We start from the raw sequence: 21,304 nt of genomic DNA on the forward strand, positions 1-21,304 counted from the left end.
GGAGGTTCTCAGCCAGTTAGTCTTGGGTGCTGCTTTTGGAAATATTTCTGCTCCCCCTGGTGTTCAGAAGGCTGAAAACCTTGGATGAAGCTCCAAAGCTGGGGAGGACCAGTAATCACGGCCACCCAGCCCAAGAAGGGGAGACGTCTGGGAGGAAAAGGATTTTCGGGGGCCTCTTCTCCCACCTTTCTGTGCACACAATTTGCCTGGTCACCTCGTTAAAATGCAGGTCGTGACTCAGTAGCTCTGGGGTGGAGGCCAGGATTCTGCACTTCTGACTTTCTGTGCTTCCAGGAGAGGATCGCCAAGTGCCACGGCACCCAGTGCGGGTTCTGCACCCCTGGGATGGTGATGTCCATGTACACGCTGCTCAGGAACCATCCTGATCCCACTCTGGATCAGTTAACCGACGCCCTTGGTGGTAGGTTCTGCGTGTGTGTGCTTTTAGTTTTAAACAATGATTGTGGCAATGATGAACGTGACTCGTGGACACAGACCACGCGCCACGCGCTGCATGAAGTGCTACGTAAAGATGATCTCACTTACTCTTTGCAATAACAACTTTAAATGTCAACCAAACATTCCAGGTTACTGATGAAAAAAATCTGCCTTTGTCAATTCAGTGGACTGAAATGTCAGTTAAATAGGGCTTCCCTCCAGGGTGGGGCCCTTATTTCCATCATGCACTTGGCAGTCTGTGCCTCTCTTTAGCCTTGATTAACAGAGGTGGGGTTTCTCCTTTAGGTAACCTGTGCCGTTGCACTGGATACAGGCCCATAATTGATGCATGCAAGACCTTCTGTAATGTGAGTAGAAAGAAACATATTGTTGAGTATGTTTTTTCCCCAGTGAAATAAAACACTAGGGATTGCCCGGTGTGATTAGGAGAACAGCCATTTGTACAGATTCAGAGCTACTTCTTTTCTCAAGGTCTGCAATTGTTTGTTATCTGACCTGGGGCAGGGCACTTACCCTCACTCCCTGGGCTTGCGCCGGCAGGCACATGGACACGGGCTGTGGGTCACCGTTCCCGAGCCAGACGCCCTGGCACTCACTCCCGCGGCCCCTGTGCAGAGCCTGCCGCTCACGCGGTGCTGGAGCTGCCTGTCCGCCCTTCATCAGGCCTCGGTCTGCCTGATGAGAGAAGCTCTGTATCTCCAGAGCCGGGCACCATTCACCAATTAAATAACCACTCAGCCAGTATTTGTCGAATGAGTAGATGGACAAACAATCATGAAATGAGGGACATAGATTGCCCTTTGGAAGGTGAACTATGAAATCAGTACACCATTAACAAGAACAGAGTAATAATAATGCATGTTAATGTTTAGTATTAATAAAATACTAAATATTAATGTTAAAAATAAATCATTGTTAACATTTGTTGCTGTGTGCCAGACCTTGTCATATGATCTTTAAATTATGGTGACAACAGTAATACCCTGCTGTGTACTTGAAATTTGCCGAGAGAATAGACTTAGTGTTCTCCCACACACACACACATGCAATGGTAATTATGTGAGGTACTAAATGTGCTAATTAACCTAATTGTGGTGATTATTTAATAAAAATCTATATGTCAAATGACCACATTGTATACTTTAAATGTATGCAATTTTATTTATCAATTATACTTCAATAAAGCGGAAAATTCTTAGTAGAATCAGAATAAATTCTCGGTTTCTTGTTTTTTCACCCACTAGACTTCTGGCTGCTGTCAAAGTAAAGAAAATGGGGCTTGCTGTTTGAACCAAGGGATAAATGGGTCACCCGAAGTTGAGGAGGGAGACGAGGTCAGTGAAATATAAATTTTCTGTAAGGGTTTCCCAGGACATAATCAGAGACACACTGACTTTTAGGAAGAGTGAAAGGTTGCAATGTTAGTTTGAGGTGTGTCCTCTCTCCCATTCTCACTCCATCTCTGTTCCCCGCTCCCCCCGCAAAAAATCCAATCCTGACAACTTCATTCCCCATTCCAGATATTACTCTTGTTCAAAGAACAGCAAACTATAGGAGAGAAAACACATTGATACCTTAGTGTTTCTTAGTTTTTAAAAAGGCCTCCTTCAGGTCTTTTTACAAGGGCCAGAAGAAGCAAAGTGGAGATGTTAGGGAGATGAAATAACAGGTGGGAGCTTGGGGACATGTTCCTGTTCTCAGCTGGGCCTGGGCTGCTGCCTGCCTGCTCTGCTCTTCCCAGGCTCCAGAGAGAATGTTGAGGGACTGCGGGGTTTTGGAGACTCACTGACATCCGCACCACATGCTAAAGACCAGGTGTCTTAGAGCCCTTGACTCAGCTCAGAGATTATGGCTGGACTTTTTTTTGGTCTGTCTCTGTTCTGTGTGTCTCTCTTTCTCTGGCCTCATCCCACAAAGGATTTGAAGTACACTAGTTAAGGGTGTCGGGATGGCCGAGTGGTCTAAGGCGCCAGACTCAAGCTTTGCTTCTGTAAAGTTCACTAGTTAGAACTGACTGATGACAATAACTTTTGGTACTTTCTCTTTTTAAGACAAGTCAAAAACTTTTCTCAGAAGAGGAGTTTCTGCCATTGGATCCAACTCAGGAATTGATTTTTCCTCCCGAGCTAATGGTAAGTTAAGGCAAAGTTGCGTTCACCTAGAGGAATGTGTGGTGAAGTGGTAGAAAGTGTATTTGCTTACAGATCCTCTCAAAGGCTGATTGGCAAACAGGTGATATCCACCTGTCATACTTAGTTCAAGGTCTAACGAGTTTGGGCCAATGCAGAGACGGGGGAGTACACATGAAGTCACCTTGAGGAGACAGTTGAATGTAAGAAGCAGTTTGATGAACTGACATCAAAACATTTGTACATTTATACATGTTTTCTACTGGAAGTAGAAAGTGTATTCTTCCACAGAATGTTTTGACAAAATTAAGCATGTTAAAATATTTTCAAATATTGAAATGAATTCCTTTGAGTTATAAAATGCCTCACCAAAAAGAGGCATTGGGACAGTCCCCAGAAGGAGTAAAATATTGTCATATTTTTATTCTGGTTCCTAGCAAAGCTGTACTTTTAGGTCATTTTTATTTTATTTCTTATAGCATCTCTATTTCTTTTCTCTGTGCCTGCAAAGATAGAGCAAAAAGACGTGAAAATATTGTCATAAAATAATCTCAAGTCCCTACTGGCTTTTCAATAGACAATGGCTGAGAAACAACCACAAAGGACCAGAGTTTTTCGTGGTGATAGAATGACATGGATTTCCCCAGTGACCCTGAAGGAACTTCTGGAAGCTAAAGTCAAGTATCCCCAGGCCCCCGTCATCATGGGGAACACCTCTACAGGTATGCAGGACACCAAGGACCTCATATGAGGAAACCTGGGAAAAGTGTGTTTCGGAAAAGAACCTCATATGTGCAAGCCTCAGGAAAATGAGCCTGATTCTGCCTTGACTTCCTCAGCCCTGCGGGGAACACTGTCACAAACTCCCATTACATAAGTCGAGTCCCATTGCCCCTGATGGGAGCAGTGCCAGAGCTGCCCCCAGGAGGCCTGCCTCACAACCAATCAGGAGCAGCAGTTCGATGACAGCTGTTGTCTTTCCCTGTGGAGACCAATCAGGGGCTCGTATTTGAAATGGCTCTTTGTTTTCTCTCTCACTGTATCTTAGTAGTTAGTTATAGGCAGTTAGCTGCAGTTCTGGGGTCTTTCTATTTTATCTACTGTAAACTCAGTTTGACTGCCTGCTTCTTTGAAGAGTCTCCTGGAGTTCTCCCCACAAGAATTTTGAGTAGGCCACAAGTTGTCTTGGATTCATCAGCCAAGTTTTAAGGCTGACAAGCCCAAAGGGTCCCCCAGTGCAGTGAAAATTCATCTGGCTATTCCCTCTGTGCATGCGTGACTTGGCGATGAACAGACCAGTAGAAAGATATGTGGTTTTCATATATTTAAAGACATCAGTTTTAATAACAACTTCAAAATTAACAAGGCAGTTATCCCCCTTTGTCCTAGTCTTCTTTTTTTTTTTTTTCTAATCCTTCAGGGCCTGAAGTAAAGTTTAAAGGCGTCTTTCACCCAGTCATCATTTCTCCTGATAGAATTGAAGAACTGAATGTTGTGAACTATGCATATAATGGTGAGTTCTCAAGGCCCCTGTTTTCTTAGTTAAAATGCATTAATTTATCGTGTTTGCCCAGCAAATAACCAGAAAAAAGAATTATTCCTAATTGTAATATACAGAGAGTCTCTTCTTATTAGAATGATAGCACTCTGGAGGAGGCTCAGGATTCTCTATAATTACATGAGATACTAATAGTCTGAGCAGTCACATTTTTACTGAATAACTTTGTGCACCGTACCAGAGAAATGTAGCTACTATTCAGTAAAGGGCACTGTGCTAAGTGCTGGACAGAAGATAAGCATGAATAGAACACTGTCTTTGCTCTCCAGAAGCACCGTAGTAAGCAAAGCAAGTGTATGCATTAAGTAGCTTCCAGACCGTTTTTTTCTTTTTCATTCTGATAAGGAAACTGATGGAATGGCAATGATGAGAAGCAATAAAAATGTGAGGTTGGGGCCTGGTTCTGAAGTTTAATTCTTGACTATGTCACATATTAGCTGGAAAAACTTACTCTGTTTCTTAATCTGTGAAATAGAGATAATATCTCAATAGCTTGTTAGGACTCAAGATTCAGTGGAGCATTCACTATAGTGCTTGACCCAGTGAGCATCCAGAACATTTAGCCACCATCAGAACATTCCCCACCAGCACCGCTCCCATGGCCAACACCTTCATCACCACCAATGATCAGGGCAGCACAAATCCAGCATGAAGCTTCCGAATCTGTAATCTGAAAACGGATGCACATTTCCAGGTCGGCAGTGATCACATCGTATTATTTACAGATAATTTCATTTCAGGGCTGACCTTAGGTGCCGGCCTCAGCCTGGCTCAGGTAGAGGACATCCTGGCTGATGCGGTCCTGAAGCTCCCAGAGGAGAAGACACAAACATACCAGGCTCTCCTGAAGCACCTGCGGACTCTGGCTGGCTCTCAGATCAGGAACATGGCTGTACGTATTTGATGACAGTGCCTGGTGTGTGTTGTTTAAAGACTGTCCCTAACAATCATAACATTTTCATTCTTTTGGAACAAGCAAAAAGAATAGTTCTCCAAAGTCTCTCTTAATTCTTATTTTATCTCTTGTGTTTTTATAATTACACAACTGGAGTGAAAATAACTCATTATTTTAAAAAGTCTTTAGGGGGCCACATCGTGAGCAGACATCTAGATTCAGATCTAAATCCTATCCTGGCTGTGGGCAACTGTACCCTCAACTTGCTATCGAAACGTAAGTGACAGCTCCCTCCTGAGGGTTGTTAAATGTGCTCCTTCCACCCTTTGTCTCTCTGGGATGCAGGAAGCCCAGTTTTGAAAACAGCTATTCTTTATACTCTCAATAATTCTGTCTGCCTTTCTGGATGCTGGAAAGTTGGTCAGTCTGGCCCTGATTCTACACACTTCCAATGTCTTCATCTCTTCCTTTCTGAGGACCAGGGCCAGATATTTTCCCATACTGGTCACCCGACATTGACTGCACTTGGGTCAGTAGTGTCCAGATATGATCCCAGCAGTGGAGAGAACTACAGGCTCTTGAGAACAACTGGGTCCTTTGCTGGAGACATTCATTCCCCAGGCGACCAGGAGAATGCTGGCACCCACACCGTGCAGGGTGCTCGCACCTAGTCTGTCATGGACGGAAGCCTCCAGACCTTTTCCTATCATACGATGGCTGGGCTTATTTTATCGGTATTTACTTGAGCTTTGTTTTTGAAACTAACCTCCGGACTTTTCATTTCTTTCTTTTTTCCTTTTTTTAAAGATTTTATTTATTTACTTTTAGAGAGGGAGAAAGAGGGAAACATCAATGTGTGGTTGCCCCTCATGTACCCCATACTGGACAAGTGGCCTACAGCCCAGGCATGTGCCCAACTAGTAATCAAGCCAGCGACTCTTTGGCCAGCTCTGAGTCCACTGAGCCATACCAGCCGGGGCCTTTTAATTTATTTCTTATTCCACCTTGGTCAGCAATTATTAGATGTGGGGGATGATGAAGACTGTTGTCATACAGCCTGAACCCACGGGGGTTGAGGAGATAAATAACCACAAACTTCAACTGTATGTACTGTAACTTTTGCAGAAGACATATGTGCCTGTTAGATAGCCTGGAACGGAACAATCTGTGCCTGCAGCACCTCCCTAAGTTTGCAAAACGTCCTTGAGCTGTATCTAACCCACCCTATAAAATAAACGCGGAGCCCACGTTCAGGGCTTATTGTCTCTCCATCAGAGGACGATGTCCCACCTGGTCCCTGCTTTTCCCTGAACTGTCTGTGTCATGTCTTTTCTAATCTCCTGTTGCTCCCACTCGGGTACCCCCAATCCACACTGGTTGCAGCAATTAGGAAATTCTAATTGGTCCTGTATAAATCTGGTTTTTTTTAATTTTAAAATAGGGACTATCTTTCTATTATCTACACTATTAAATACCTACTCTTCATATCATTGAAACCACAAAATTATCCTAAAGAGGAAGATTTGCATTCAGAAATATTAATTTATGTAGCATCCCTTTAAAATCACATATTGAGAAAGAGGTCTGTGATGTGACTGTAAAAATCAAAAGCTTCTTAGCTTTTCTCGCAAAGTCTTATTTTATTATAGCTTTAAACAGTTTCTCCCCCAAATATATTGATTAAAAAACAAATTCTTAAGGTGCTGAGTAAAGATATCACCTCACTACTATAAAAATTCATTAAAGGCAATTTATTATTCATTACTATGCCTAGTAGGGGGTCCCAGTCATAAACACTAAGTGTTTGTTGAATGATTTGATTGGAATATGAGAAGTGGTATTGAAATCTTCTCCCTGTTTACAAAGCTCAAAATAAACTGTGTCGTTCAGGAAGAGGTCCTGGCTATGCTGCTAGATTTGTATTTACAAGCCAAGAAAGAAAAAAAACATGCCATTATGGGGGGAAAGATTTGTTAAGCATAGGAAGAGCACTTCTTTCCCCCAACAATCAGTTTCCTCAGGTATTTGGTGGAATTGTTGCCCAGGTCTGGGGCATTGGACTGTTTGATAGTACAAGTTCCCGGAAGGTGTCGTTTCTGTCCACAGAAGGAGAACGACAGGTTCCTTTAAATGAGCAGTTTCTCAGGAAGTGCCCCAGTGCAGATCTGAAGCCTGAAGAAATCTTGGTCTCAGTGAACATCCCCTACTCCAGGAAGGTGAGCATGGTCCTTTCTTTTTTTTAAATTATATTTTATTCATTATGCTATTACAGTTTCCCCAGGTTTTCCCCCTTTGCCCTCCTCCACCCAGCACCCCCACCCCCTCAGACAATCCCCCCACCATTGTTCATGTCCAGGGGTCATGTTCGTAAGTTCTTTGGCCACTCCATTTCCTATACTGTACTTTATATCCCCATGGCTATTCTGTAACTACTTACCATATTTTGCCGTGTATAATGTGCACCCATGTTTTTGGCCCAAACTTTCAGGAAAAAAAATTTTTCATTTTAATTTTTTAATTCAATTACTTACTTATTTATATTTAGATTCTTGTTTTTTGTATTAGAAGGAAATGTAAGCATTTATTTTTGAACATACTATGGTATAAAAAGTTTTATGTAACAAATACTTACAAAACACAAGAACAGGTACAGGGTATTTCAGGTACTACCCATGTATAATGTGCTTACTGATTTTTCCCTCAAAAATTTGGGCAAAAATGTGTGCATCATGCACAATGAAATATGGTCCTTTTCTTTGTGTTAGGCAATTTCCTACCATTCCTGGAATCAGGAGGCCTTCATCTCCACCCCTCTCTCTCCTGTTCCCCCTCACCCCAAATTCTAATGTTACTTTTTGATTTTCTAATAACCTTTGTGACATGATGCTTTTCTCCAAACAAGACTTGATGCATTATAGAATTGTACACCTGAAATCTGTATAATTTTATTAACTACTGTCACCCCAATAAATTTAATAAGAGAACAAATACATAAGCAAAAACCCCATGGAAATGTATTTCTACCTAAATCTTGGGGTTTGAAAGAAGCTACAAAAAATATATTTGCAATAGAACATAGTGGGGAAAAAAGTGGAGTTAAACTCAAGATTGAATCCTGGTTTCAAGATCTACTGGGACCCTGAACTAATTACTGACTTACTCCAAGCCTTAGGTTCCTCATCTATAAAAAGGGAATAATCAAGCCCAGCCTCGAGCGGGTGTTGGTCTGCTGGAGCTGCCATGACTAAGTGCCACAGAGTGGGTGGCCTAAACAACAGTCACTCTATGACCCTCTCCTCCTTGTGTTTTCACATGATCTTTCCTCAGTTTATGTTTGTGTCTAAACTGTCTTTTCTCACGTGGACACTACCATGTTGAGCTAGTGTTCACCCTAATCACCGCATTTTAACTGAATTGCCTCTTTAAAATCCTGTCTCCAAATGCAGTCACATTCTCAGGTACTGGGAGTTAGGGCTTAAAGGCATCAGCTTTGAGAGGACACCATTCAGCCCCCAACAGAGTGTGGCAAGGATCTGTGAGGCAACATACGTACACTGCCTAGAAACACAGTGTGTCTCTGCATGTGTCGGTTCCTTTCGCTTGCAGTGGGAATTTGTGTCAGCCTTCCGACAAGCCCAGAGGCAACAGAATGCACTCGCAATTGTCAACTCAGGAATGAGAGTCTTTTTTGGAGAAGGGAGTGGCATCATTAGAGAGTTATCCATCTCGTATGGAGGTGTTGGTCCAACCACCATCTGTGCAAAGAATTCCTGCCAGAAGCTCATCGGAAGGTATGACATCATGTCCTTGGACTCCAAGTGACAGAACAGCTTTTTTTTTGATGATGTGCAATTACAAGAGGAAAAATACTTAGTACCTTTTTATTTAATGGTATGGAAATCCAGTATGATTTTATAATTATTTTCATGTCTTGATTTTACTGAATTCCGAAGTGGGAATTGTAGAGTCTGTACATGAGAGAGAGATAGGAAGGGGTATGTCCCAATAGCACATAGATACAGTAAGGAAAATGAGTACATTTACACTATTCATCGAGAGAATAATTTACCATAATGAAAAATAGATTGGGGGAGTTTGTTTTATCATAAATAGTTAAATGTGTTTGCTTACCTGATATTTAATATCTGTAGGTAATCCTACCAGCCAATATTTCTTGAATACTTACTAGGTATCAGTTTATCATTTCCTAAGTAGTAGAGAGTAATAGTTAAAAACATGAGCTCAATTAAGCCAAAATGCTAAGGTTCAAAATCTCAGTTCAGCCCTCACTGATTCTGAGATCTCAGTCCTTACTTAACCCTCTGATAGCTCAGTTTCCTCATCTGTCAAAAGGGGATAAGCATCCCCACCAATAAGACAGTTGAAAGGATTAAATAAATGAATACACTTAAGGAGCTTAGAACAAAACCTGTCTTGCAGTAAACATTCTAGTGACAAAGAGCTCTTAGCTCCTTGGGCTAAGGACATGACACAGTTTGTCATTCTCATGGTCATTGCACAAAGTGAGTTCTACTATTATTTCCCTTTTACAGATGAAGAAGAGGTAGGCCTGAGCTAGAGACCTGAGGGTGGTAGATTGTGGTTTGCACATGGGTTACTGACTTGGAAGCTTGTACTCTTATTTCATGCATTAGGTTGTAGCCATTTGTCTTCCACACTTGATGAGCCTGCGAGGTAATGAGTCCAGTAAGGCAAAGAGTCTTCTTTTTGAACCCTCACAGGCCCTGGAATGAAGAGATGCTGGATGCAGCTTGCAGGCTGGTTCTGGAGGAAGTTTTCCTTCCAGGTTCAGCTCCAGGTGGGAAGGTGGAGTTCAAGAGGACTCTTATCATCAGCTTCCTCTTCAAGTTCTACCTGGGAGTGGCACAGATTTTAAAGAGGATGGTAAATGGAACTGACCTTGTATTAGCTTTTCCTGTATTAGGGGCCGTGGTGGTACCCAAGGTGGAGGTAGCAACTCCCTGCCGAACAGCAAAAAAAAAGCCCAGATTAGAAACACACAGGCTTGCTGGTAACTCTTCAGGCTGTCTGTTGATGGCTTATAAGCCTGGGCAAGGATTGCAAGCAGAGCACAGAGCTACGCAGGATTTTGTTTAGCACTACTCAGGTATTTTGTTTCTGATCCATCGTTTATCCAGGTGGTGTGCAAAAAGCTTGTTAATGATTTGAATATATTTTCCCTCAGTAAAATACTTCTTCCACTTGTCGAGGGTCACCTTTGTGCATTTGGCTTTCTACTCTGCTTCAGCTTTATTTCTCTCACCTGTAAGATGATAATGATGGCAGCCACTCCACAAAGTTATTGTAAAGTGGGCCATCGTAGGAAAGGGGCTTAGTATGGCGCCTAGGGCTTTAGAGGAACATGGTGAAGACCGCCTGGAGACTCGGCAGCAGTAGCAATCGGGTAATCATCCAGGCATTCTCTTGCCTGGTCTCCCTTTTAACAATCTGTTAGTTACAAGATTGTTGGCTTGGGAGGACACAGCTAAAAGAATTTCTCTGAATAAATTTGCTGGACCCAAAAAGAACCTGAGCCATATTAGCCTCGTTAATCCCATGCTACAACCAACTGACTAGAAGCCAATGTGGCATAGAAATTAGTAGTATGATCACTTTAAATAAGAGGAACAAGGCTCTCTCTTATCATTGCTTCTGAGGGTATCTTCTCATTATACATGGGAACAATTAAGAACCAAACCAGTTCTATCAAATTTTTAGAACAAAAGCTTGAAATCACACGAAAGTGACATATTATCACCAGGTAATCGCAAGAGAAAAAATAAAGCCAATTGTAGACTATTCCAGTTAACAGCAAACTAATATAATTTCCTGGGTGAACCAAGTGATATCATTTAAAGCTTCTTGGCTTGTAATCTCATACTTTCAATTCAATTTCCTTGATTCCGTAAAGACTTTGCTGGCTTTAATTTTTTATTTAAAATTCTTAACATAAAAAATAACCACTAGGTATATCGTTCAAACCCTTTGATGAAGACTTACCTGACCTATTTCCCTTAGTTCTAAGAAGTGTTCTTCCTGGGCCCCAGACGCTGTGGCTGGGAGGCAGCCTCTGCGTTTTCCTTTCTCTCCAGGTGGCCGGGGGAGGGTGGGGGCACCGAGCAGTTTCATGCACAATGGTGTGCTTTGGCTCTGACTTTTTCCTGGCTTATGCATTCTATCCCTTTTCATTTTATTTATTTAGCTTCTATCTCTCCGTTTTATCCGTCTTCAATCATTTAGAACTTACATGTGAGAGAATCGTAAGAAACAGAGATGCCTCTTCCTAGTGTGGACCTTCCAGAGCACGTGCCCTGGAGCTCAGGGAGCTGCTGGACCTCAGGGTTCTGAGTCCTTAATAAATGTTAGTTTCAGATTAGGGATGCTGGTTAAGATCCGTGCCAGCCTCCCTCCCACGACCACTTGGGCACATTTTAAGTATCTACAATGGTTCTGCTTTTTAGGATCCTGTTCACTATCCTAGCCTGGAAGACAAGTATGAGAGTGCTTTAGAAGACCTTCATTCTAGACATCACTGGAGTGCAGTTAACTACCAGGTTAGTGGCATTTTTTAATTCAAGGGGCCGGGCTGTAATTCCTTCACGCAGCCATCCCCGCTGACCCCTCAGATGGTCGAGCTTTATAAGCCCGAGCTCCCCTTCTGGTGAACTCACAGTCTAGTGGTAACTAAAATTTCAAAATCCAGGAATCACTGTGACTGAAAACCTAGTTACCAATGGTAAATTCTTTTTAAGTCTGTTTTGATCTTGAAGGCTGTGTGTTTGGTTCTGTGGCCTCATGCGGTGGACGCAAAGGAGCTGGCTAGCTTGCCACAGGCTCCTGCCCTCGGCAGCAGGGAAGTCAGAGAGCAACCGAAGTCCCATTCTGTGTCAGGGCCTTGGGGCTGCTGTGGTTTTATTTTCAGAGGAGCAAAGAAAACAAGCCTTGGAAGGTTATGAAATGAAGTAGTGCTTTTTCAAAAGAGCTGCTAATTTACTTTGTTCGAATATGAATATACTTTGTTCCCCGACCTTCATTCACCTAGTGGTTTTCCTTGTGAGCTGCATTTTAGAGTTGGATCAAACATAGTTTTAAGAGCTATTACGAGCTCTCCAAGGAAAGCTATCAGAGAGAACAGAATTCTCATAACTTTCAAATGGAATTTTCTGCCACAACGTCATAAAAGTGTCACCTGAAGTCATCCTATTGGTGAACTGGATAAGATTCACTGGGGTTTTCCCTGAAATTATTATTAAGAAAGTTTACCTTGAGAGTTTTGTTAAGTCAAGAACGTTGGATATGTGGTTGGACTTTGTTACAAAAGCTTATGGTATGTTGTAATGAACATCAAAGTTCGCCTATACCCTTCGGGTTTCAGGTTTAATATGTTCGAAAATTCAAACACACCGAACTCCACTGAAAATGGTTATTTTGACTGTTAAAAGCAGCTGCCATCTTCCTTGGTGTTCTGCAAAATATGGCAGCTGCAACCTTAAGCTTATAAATGCCTAACCCCAACAATGGAGTAAACCTCAGAAAGGAGTCACGATAAATGAATGGGCATTCAAATCATTCAAAGGAAAGTGATCATCTTCATGCAGTTGACGACATGAAAAGGGACCTTGCTATTCTAGATTGTGAGACAAGGTTTGGGAGCAGCACATCTCCCACACAGCTGAGGCCTGTCTCTGTTTTTCCTGTGTTTTTTCACACCCACAAATATCAGCATCCCTAGAGCACGTCAGCACGCGTGATGAGCGTTGTCGCTCCACGGCAGTTCGTTTACTTTGGAAGCGGTTTGACAGAGCTTCAAGAGATCGGCTGTGTGAGGGACAGCATTCTTCCTTCCAGCGCTTCTCTAGCCACAGAGCGAGCAGCAGCAAGTATCAAGTACAACCTCTTTCACCAGGAGATTCTTCATAGCCGACACCAAAAATACAGTGTAATGCCTTCAGCTGAGATCATCAAGTTTGCATTTGATCTAGGGCAAAGGTACACTTTGGGATATTTCTTCAATCTCTGGGCAGGCCTCACACAGCAAGGCTGCAAAGGCTTTTTTTGGTTTTTCAATGCTAGGTGTTTTATTATTTACAGTAAAGTGCGTTACATCACAGGAAAGTCCCAGGGTCTGTAAAGATACCTACAGATGTGGTTTTTTACTGTCTAAGCTTATGAATTACCTGGAGCTTTGCTCTTCAGGAAGGAAAAATCTTCTAAAACTTAAAAAAAAGGTGTGGACGATCTTTCACTCGAGTGTTGTTCAAGTTCACAGCCCAGCACAGCCTCACAGTGTAGCACCGGGAGGCTACCTTACAGAGGGAGCCGATCCCTACTCTCTGGAGCATGAAAAACCGTAACTAAGAGACTAACAGAGTCCTCACACAGTTTCGGTTTTTTGATCACTGTCTCAGCTCCTCAAAAGAGAGCGAGAAGGACCTGCTGAGAGCGTTGGGTCAGGAGGAAAAGCCCCGAGCTGTGTCTGCAGGGCTGGTGTGTGTCGGGCTGCTTCAAAGCCCTCCTTGTGCCTCAATCCCAATATGAACAATGTTCTCTTCTTTTCTCTATCCACCTACATGGCCTGCTGCCTGCCTTTATTTAATGGTGCTTGGGCCAAGACCTAAATTATTTCTCTTGATAATCTTCTGCTTGCTTCCTTTTGAAGTCAGGGTGACCACATCAACAACCAAAATAAAAAAACAAAACCTTAACCAATATTCTTTTTTTGTGCATTGTATTATAGTCACTACAAAATTAAAGTTTATATTTAAATGAAACAAACACAGATATTAAAACAATCAATGCTTATCAGTGAGTACATATCTTAACTATAAAAGGGTAAATTTTATATGAAATAGGAATAAATTCAGAGCATCCTACATGTGTCTTATGCCAATTGAATTTTGAAAATGACTCTACTTTCCATGTATAATTGTCAGCCAGAACTTGACTGATGTTTTATCTTTTGCCATTTGTATTATGAAAGCAATAGGGTTTTTCCCCTCTTTTCCAAATAACCAATAAGAATGCTGAACACGTTTTCACACTACACATGCCAGTCTTCTCTTCCCTCCTGCTGATCCATCGCAAGCCGAAGGTTTATTCTCTGCCTCCCTCAAGCACATGGGTGGTGAGCAAGGACCCCCTCCTCTGGAATCCCACGAGCGGCAAGAGGGCACTGGAGACGCGTGTGTTCCACAGTTATCGTTACCCAAAGTTCCCGTCATAGGCATGACGGCACGCTTCCATTCACGGTATTTGTTCAATTAAATCCGAATGTTCAGGAAGGAGAAGAAAGCAAAAAGCATCAGTGGGATCCTCGACAGCTAGAGTCTTCTCTTCAGTTCCAGAGCCTCAGGGAGCTTTGGTTGGGTCCGGGGTGGCTTTGACTCTGGAAAGTCGGCTATGCATGGAATGAGATACCACTGTAGGTGGACTCAGGTGTCTTATTCATTGTCAATGTGTACTGCATATGTTTTTCAGCCTGCACATTCTAGTAATCAAATACGAAAGTACTTACTTTTCCCCCTCAGATGCCTTAAATGATATTGCATTGGAAACAGGTCAGCTTCTAAGGCTTCTTTTCGCCCCAGTAAGAGTTTAGGCAGCGTGTGTTCTGCTGGTGATGTGTTCTCTCCCCCCTCCTGCCCGATCACGCGGCCTGGTACTGGGAGGCTCCTCTCAGAGAAAGAGTCCCTGCCTCACCCAGGGCCTGCGTGGCCCATGAACAGATAGGGTGAGAAGGGGAGACCTTCCGGAGCCTTTTCCAGGCCTCACCTTGACTCACCTACTGTATTCCCTTTACCCCCGAGGCTGCCAGAGAAAGCCTCTGGGAGTTTGACCTCGGCCCTAGTTCCAAACACAGTGCTGGTGCAGCGAGTTGTGGCTGGGACCGCCCAGCAGAGCATAGCAGGCAGCTCCTCAGACCCAGAGCTGCCCTCTCCCTTTAAGGGGAGGTCACTTGGTTGGCAATTTTCCCGGAATTTCCATCTCCCGCTCTCCTATCACCAGCCTCCTTAGCTAGCACGGCCTTCACCTCAGTCTCTGAGCTTGGCCTGTGTCATGTTTCTTAACTCCTTCTTTGTTTATAGCTCTCATTTTCTCCCCCCAATAACCAACTGACTAGGAGAGCTGAAATACAGGGGGAGACCATTCTTCTTTGGTCAATGAAACATATTTAAGGTAGTTACAGGACCAGTAGCAAGACACTTTACACCACAGGTCTGTAAGAAAGAAGAGTCTTAGTCAATCATCACCAAAAATGCATCTTCCTTTGGCTTCATTCTTTCATCAGAAGCGATTGAGTCATGAGTTTTGCCAATTATTTCTTAGGCTTTTTCACTCAAAATAGGAAGAAAAGGGCTCTTCTGATTGAAGGCACAGCCTCAACATTTTCTGCAAACACAGTCATGATGGTTGTACTCTCCCACAAAACATGCACCGTGCTTAGATGCAAGCAGTAAAATAATGTTGATAGTGACAATTAAGGAAATACATAAGCATTAGCATTAAGTGACATAATTTTACAGTACCAGAAAGGAAGATTTATATTCATTTACTTATTAGAGATGTGTGTGGTCTATATTCAAGGTGAAGGTGGGGGAAGAGCAACATTGTGGCTATACATCCTTCCAAGTTTCCCTGTTGAATTATCGAAATAAGCTTATGGTGCTGTTAATAGTGATACTTTTCATTTTCAAAAATGTTCTGGTTTAGGTGTAAATTACATAGCTACCAGCTTATAGGAGATGTTTATGATTATAAAAATGATGTTGATTATTGATTAAACAGAATGTAGACCCAAAGCAGCTGCCTCAAGACCCAATTGGCCATCCCATCATGCACCTGTCTGGTATTAAGCATGCCACGGGCGAAGCCATCTACTGTGACGACATGCCTGCTGTGGATAGAGAACTGTTCTTGGCTTTTGTAACAAGTTCAAGAGCTCACGCTAAGATTGTGTAAGTGATAAAGTTCTTACCTGATCGACATCAATGATTGCCTTTTCATCTGAGTCACATTCGTGAAAAGTAATAGAGTGAGCAGGGTGAGCTATTTGTTGGTGACATTCAATGCAGATAGGAGGTAAAATGTAGGATTTAATACAGTTTGTCCATCCATCTATTAACTTCATTGTCTCAGGAGCTTTTCCCCAGTTGTCTGGTAGAGAGCTTATCTCTCCTCCCTCCTGTCTCACTCTCCGATTGGGCCGGTCCCCTCACTCCCAGGGCTGTGGCTGCTCTGAGGGCCCTGCTCTTCATGCCCTGTCCAGGTCTATCGATCTATCAGAAGCACTCAGCCTGCCAGGTGTGGTGGACATCATGACAGAGGAGCATCTTGAAGGCGTGAACTCCTTCCGCTTCTTGACCAAACCTGAGAAACTTCTGGGGTCAGAGGAGGTACCGCATTTTTTCTTTTTTTTGTTTTGATAATAACTCACCTTTACTCATCTACTCATACCAAGCATTTTTACAGGCATTTTTTTACATTGGATTATTTATGTCTGTCCTTGTGCATGGAAATAATGCTGTGCAAAATAAGTTAAAGCAGTTGACTCCTGCCCTCAGAAATGCAAAAATATGCAAAGAAGCAGGGGTATACGCATTTTCCCAGATCCACACTTCAGCAAGCCAGAGCACACTGATCGAATATTTACACGACACACAAGCATTACAGTTAATAATTTTCCTACTAAGGCTCAGAGATCCGCAATAATCAGTAACCTCTGTAAGCAAACGTATGTCACTTTAATAGAATGATTATATGTGAAATCTCTGGTAAAAGTACATGTGTGTGCAGTTATGACTACATTAGTTATATATTTAAAAGATAGAGACGAGGGATTCCTGGGGGACCCCCGAATGGTTGGTGTTCTCATGGCTCGTAGTCATTGCTTATTGGTCTGACATCTGGCCGTGTTCCATTACCATGTCCACACGCTCTGTGCCCTCATGTGCAGGAAACTTTTCAGGATCGATCGCCAGTCACTTTTTGTGGGTTCTTCCCTCACTCTCTGCATCCTGGGGTGGCTCTCAGTTATTCCCTGCTCTCATTTACTAGGATTCAGCTCTGTCTTGGCCCCTTAATTGTCATTTTTGTGGGTGGACAGGAAAATAGACCCATCTCGTGGCACCCACACTAAGGTGCAGCACGGAGCCTGGCTTCCCTCAGCACGTGCTCCAGCAGGGGTGGGGAGCTAGGGCTGATCACCTGCCTGTCCCACGGGACTGCAAACCATTATGTCAGCCGAGGGCAACGAATGCACGCAGCCTAAGGTCTGGAGGCTGCAAGAGGGTAGCTGAATCCAGCCTTCGTTTGCTCATTCACTTGGCAAATTGACTCTTCCTTCAAGTGTAAGCTCCACATCAGCAGGCATTTTTTAAGTGAGCACCTACTGGGACTGCTCGCTGCAGCTGAACAAGACCTGTGTGGTCCTTGCCCTTGTAGAGCTTAGTCTAGAGGAGAAGGCAAAGTGGGCCTTTGATGAACTTTCTACCTTGTGGCAAGCTTATTTATTTATATCTATGCCTTATATATTTCCCCTACCTGGTAAAAGTCCTGGAATGAGGCCCCATGTCTGATTCACCTGTATTTTCCACACATCGCTCCCCTCCATGAAGCAGGGTAAATGAGTAGATGAACAATCTTAGCATTGTTGCTATTTGAAAGTTTCAAATGATTAAAACTTTGGTTCAACTACCGTATCCTTAGTTATCAGAAAATACAGCAAAGGCGTTTCAGCAGGTTCTGTGCAGAACTCGGGCGTCTCAGTTTGGTGTTCACCCAAAAGAGCTTCATCATTTGAAACAGCCCCTCCCTCCTCTGGCTCATGCTGGCAGACTTCATTGATAAATATGACAATTTGATGACTGAGAGTCTCAAGTCAAGGTTGAAACTTCTCCACAACATCATAATGTGGCCAGTGAGAATCGTGGCCTTTGCATAAGGCCATGTGAACTAAAGAAAGGAAGCCATTCCAGCCTGCAGGAGAGTGCTACTCTTTGAGGTGTGGGTATGTTGACTGTGAGCCTCTGGGGGCGGGGGCTGTGTGTGTCCATGTGCCAGGTCACAGAGGCACAGCCAGACATTCATGCAGAGCAGAGAACAGGGCCATTGTAAAGGAGTGCTTTTGTCAGCCTTGTTCCTTTCCAAACATTTGCCTGTAGCACGTCACACCCTTTTAAATTCTTTCCACTGTAAACATTTCAAACATGCACAAAAGTAGAGATTCAACAGTTGTCAACATTTTGCCATTCTTGTTTCCTTTATCTCCTCATGGCCCCCACCCTCCCATACCCAATAAATATACTGTGTGTGTGTGTGTGTGTGTGTGTGTGTGTGTGTGTGTTCTCAATTTAACTTTTGTAATTGTGACCATAGTGTAAGGTGGGAGAGAGAACAAAACGGCCATGGTGATTCTTCCAGTCCTGAGTGTTTCACCTTTCTGGAGCCTTGATTTGGTTTTTTTCCCACCGACTTTGTGTTCTTGTCCCCATGTCAGCTTCTTAGGCAGCCTCCCCCTCCCCAGCTGCAGGTGGAATGATGAACGTTCTGTGCTTGGTGCGCCTTGGCTGGCCCAGTCTCATGTCTCTTCCTAAAAAGCCTGTGTTTGACCTCGGTTCGGGGCAGAGAGTTGCTCTCCAGCAGTGTTGCATTATTGCTCTCTCTCTCTCCTTCCTCTCTGGATGAGACAGGTGATAACCTGGTCCTCCCTGTCTGTGAAGGCAAAAGCCACCTCTCAGAAAGGCCCTGCTCCTGGTGTGACAGGCACAGGCCAAGCCAAGGACTGGCTGTTGTAGGCCAGCTGGCCTTTGAACAGCTCTGTAGGCGGGGCCTCAATGGAGCCCGAGTCTGCTGTACAGGAGGCAGTGCCACTCTGGCCTCTTTGGCTACCGCTGCCAATGATGCAGCAGAAAAACAACAAACCTCCCCAGTGCCTGGGGGCAGCAGGCCAACTCTGACAAAAGTATGATCCTGCCAGAGCCTCGGTTAGCCACTGCGTTGTGGTGAAGACACGTGTGAAGGGGTTATTTACTGTGTGCCTAGCTCTGTGCTAGGAGGAAGGAGAAAAGTGAAGGAGAGGAGAGGACCAGGTGTCTTTGCTTCTTGAAAACAAAGGTCTTTTCTGTGTTGCAGGTATTCTGCGTGGGTCAGCTGGTCTGTGCCGTGATTGCAGAGTCTGAGGTTCAGGCAAGGAGAGCTGCGAAGCTAGTGAGGATTGTCTACCAAGATTTGGAGCCTGTGATCCTAACCATTGAGGTAATGGGTTCAAGGGTGGGGCCAGAAGAGCAAGTTTCAGTGGTACATCAGTAAAAATGCTCTTGGCTTCAGTAACAGGAAAGAAAATATGACTCAAAGTGGCTTCCAAACCATGGGCCTTATTGGCCCCAAACTGTAGGGTCCAGCTGAAGTAAGGCCTACCTGAGTGTGGTTGGTAGGATATTAATATGGGTATAATAATTTATAGTTTTAATTTTAACATTTCACCTAAAATGTCATATTGTGTCCTTGAGTGTGATATTGTTATGTTACAGAATCACGTGCTTATGATTTTGCAATAAAAGATTTTGTAATAAAACTCTTTTTTTATTACAAATAAAATACAGGGCCTCTCTGGGCCCTGTGTATCAGTATCAGCAAGAAAGCTGATCTTCCGCCCCTTCTCCCTGCTGCCCACAGTACAGGCTTAGTCTGCTTTGGTCACAGGGATGACATGATATGAGCTTCCCACTCGTATCCCAGGAGCAAAAGAGAGGACCATTGTCCCAACATTCCATGAGTCCCAAAATCCAGCCTCATTGGGCCACTCAGCCACATAGCCACCTTTGAGTTAGTGACTCTCCAGGGGAATGGAGGAGCCACTGTCACTCCCGGGGGTCAGAGTTCTTTCACATGCCTGGGCTGCCCAGGGGAGTGGTGGAGCCCTAAGCAGAAAGCTGAGTGCCGTATGGAAGAGGACCCGTGAGAGGGATGCTGCGTGGGCAACCAGCAGCGTCCCGGAGAGGATGCACACCCTGCAACTCTGTGCGGCAGGTCCTTGGAAAACACTGTTTCATTCCACATTGTTTTGTGATCATGTTGATGAGATGCCTTAGAAATGTGACCCGTGTTTCCATCGTCACATAACCTATGGTCCACTCGGTTTAGTTATACGTCATTTTGTCACAGTTCCAGGACCCTGACAGTGTTCAGTGAGGACTTCCTGTATTCACCTTCACCCTGGGCACACAGTCAGAGCCAACGAGATGCTCTAGAAAGCAGACATTGGAGACACTATTGTTAGATCCGCTCATGTACATCTTCAGTTAGTATGAGAAATAGATCCTATGATGCCTACAGATATTTTGGTGGCTTAAACAAATTGGAGAATTGCATTTTCTATCCTGCTTTTTATAAAGGAGCTTGAAATTTTAAAAGGTTTTAAAGCTTATCTCCTTGTAATGATACAGTGTTCTGCATAAATTCATTGGTTCTTATAAATCACTAAACAATAAAATCATGGAAGTTGGGGAAGCAGCAGGAGCAGATTCCATTCAGCACCCGCAGACTGGGTGGACTCCGGGAGTATGATACTATCTTCCCAGCGTAAAGGATAAGCTGTGCCGCAGGCACTACCCCGCCCTGAGGCAGAACATGAAGAAATGACTTGGCCAAGATTCATGTTTCCAGCAAACTTCAGCCTCGAGTGTGTTTCCTATCACACCGATTTGTGCCTATGAGCTCAGCGTTTGTTTCCGCACGATGTCCTCCATGTTTTAAAATTAAAATAAAAAAGTCATGTCAAGAAAACAAAAACATAGAAGTTTAATTGAAGTCAAAGAACGAGTGGGCCTTCCGAAGTTCCCCGGCCACTTTCAAGTGCAGACCTCTTGTTTCCTCCGCAGGCCGCTGCACTCGCGTGTTGCCTGCTCTCCTTCCTGTAATATACTCCTTCTCCGGCCTTTCGTTTGAGTTAGAATTACTTCTTCATAAGAAATTATTCACATAATGCTTCGTCAAAAATTTTTTCTTGTACTCCTTGGCCCAATACCAGTGGCTTAGTGTCTTCCCTCCACCTTCCAGCCAAACAAAATTCCAGTTTAACAAATAGATAGTATTTTCTTTCTGTCCTCCCCAACTCTAATGAACAGACCTTTAGTCGTCTGCCAGGGAATACCAGCATCAAATCCTAAACTTCAACATCGTGGAGCAGAGCTACCTCGTGTTTTTATCAGAGGTTAAGCTCTCCAGGGTCAATCGACTAGATTA

The 21,304-nt window shown here is 43.6% G+C and overlaps 1 protein-coding gene across 2 annotated transcripts in view; it reads left to right on the forward strand.

Moving 5' to 3' along the window:
* The window catches only part of AOX1 (aldehyde oxidase 1), a 69,325-nt gene that overhangs the window by 14,562 nt on the left and 33,459 nt on the right, over window positions 1-21,304 (forward strand). For both annotated transcript variants that reach the window (XM_037167574.2, XM_037167575.2), the window contains exons 5-19: window positions 295-421; window positions 745-806; window positions 1,704-1,793; window positions 2,511-2,591; window positions 3,166-3,310; window positions 4,009-4,101; window positions 4,887-5,038; window positions 5,224-5,317; window positions 7,148-7,257; window positions 8,648-8,832; window positions 9,784-9,946; window positions 11,524-11,616; window positions 15,848-16,017; window positions 16,329-16,455; window positions 19,193-19,315. In XM_037167574.2, coding sequence (XP_037023469.2) covers window positions 295-421; window positions 745-806; window positions 1,704-1,793; window positions 2,511-2,591; window positions 3,166-3,310; window positions 4,009-4,101; window positions 4,887-5,038; window positions 5,224-5,317; window positions 7,148-7,257; window positions 8,648-8,832; window positions 9,784-9,946; window positions 11,524-11,616; window positions 15,848-16,017; window positions 16,329-16,455; window positions 19,193-19,315 — 1,815 coding nt within the window. The remainder of the gene's footprint in view (window positions 1-294; window positions 422-744; window positions 807-1,703; window positions 1,794-2,510; window positions 2,592-3,165; window positions 3,311-4,008; window positions 4,102-4,886; window positions 5,039-5,223; window positions 5,318-7,147; window positions 7,258-8,647; window positions 8,833-9,783; window positions 9,947-11,523; window positions 11,617-15,847; window positions 16,018-16,328; window positions 16,456-19,192; window positions 19,316-21,304) is intronic.

This window comes from Artibeus jamaicensis, unplaced genomic scaffold, assembly GCF_021234435.1.
Source record: "Artibeus jamaicensis isolate MK-2021 breed Jamaican fruit bat unplaced genomic scaffold, CSHL_Jam_final contig_391, whole genome shotgun sequence".
Lineage (NCBI taxonomy): Eukaryota > Metazoa > Chordata > Mammalia > Chiroptera > Phyllostomidae > Artibeus > Artibeus jamaicensis.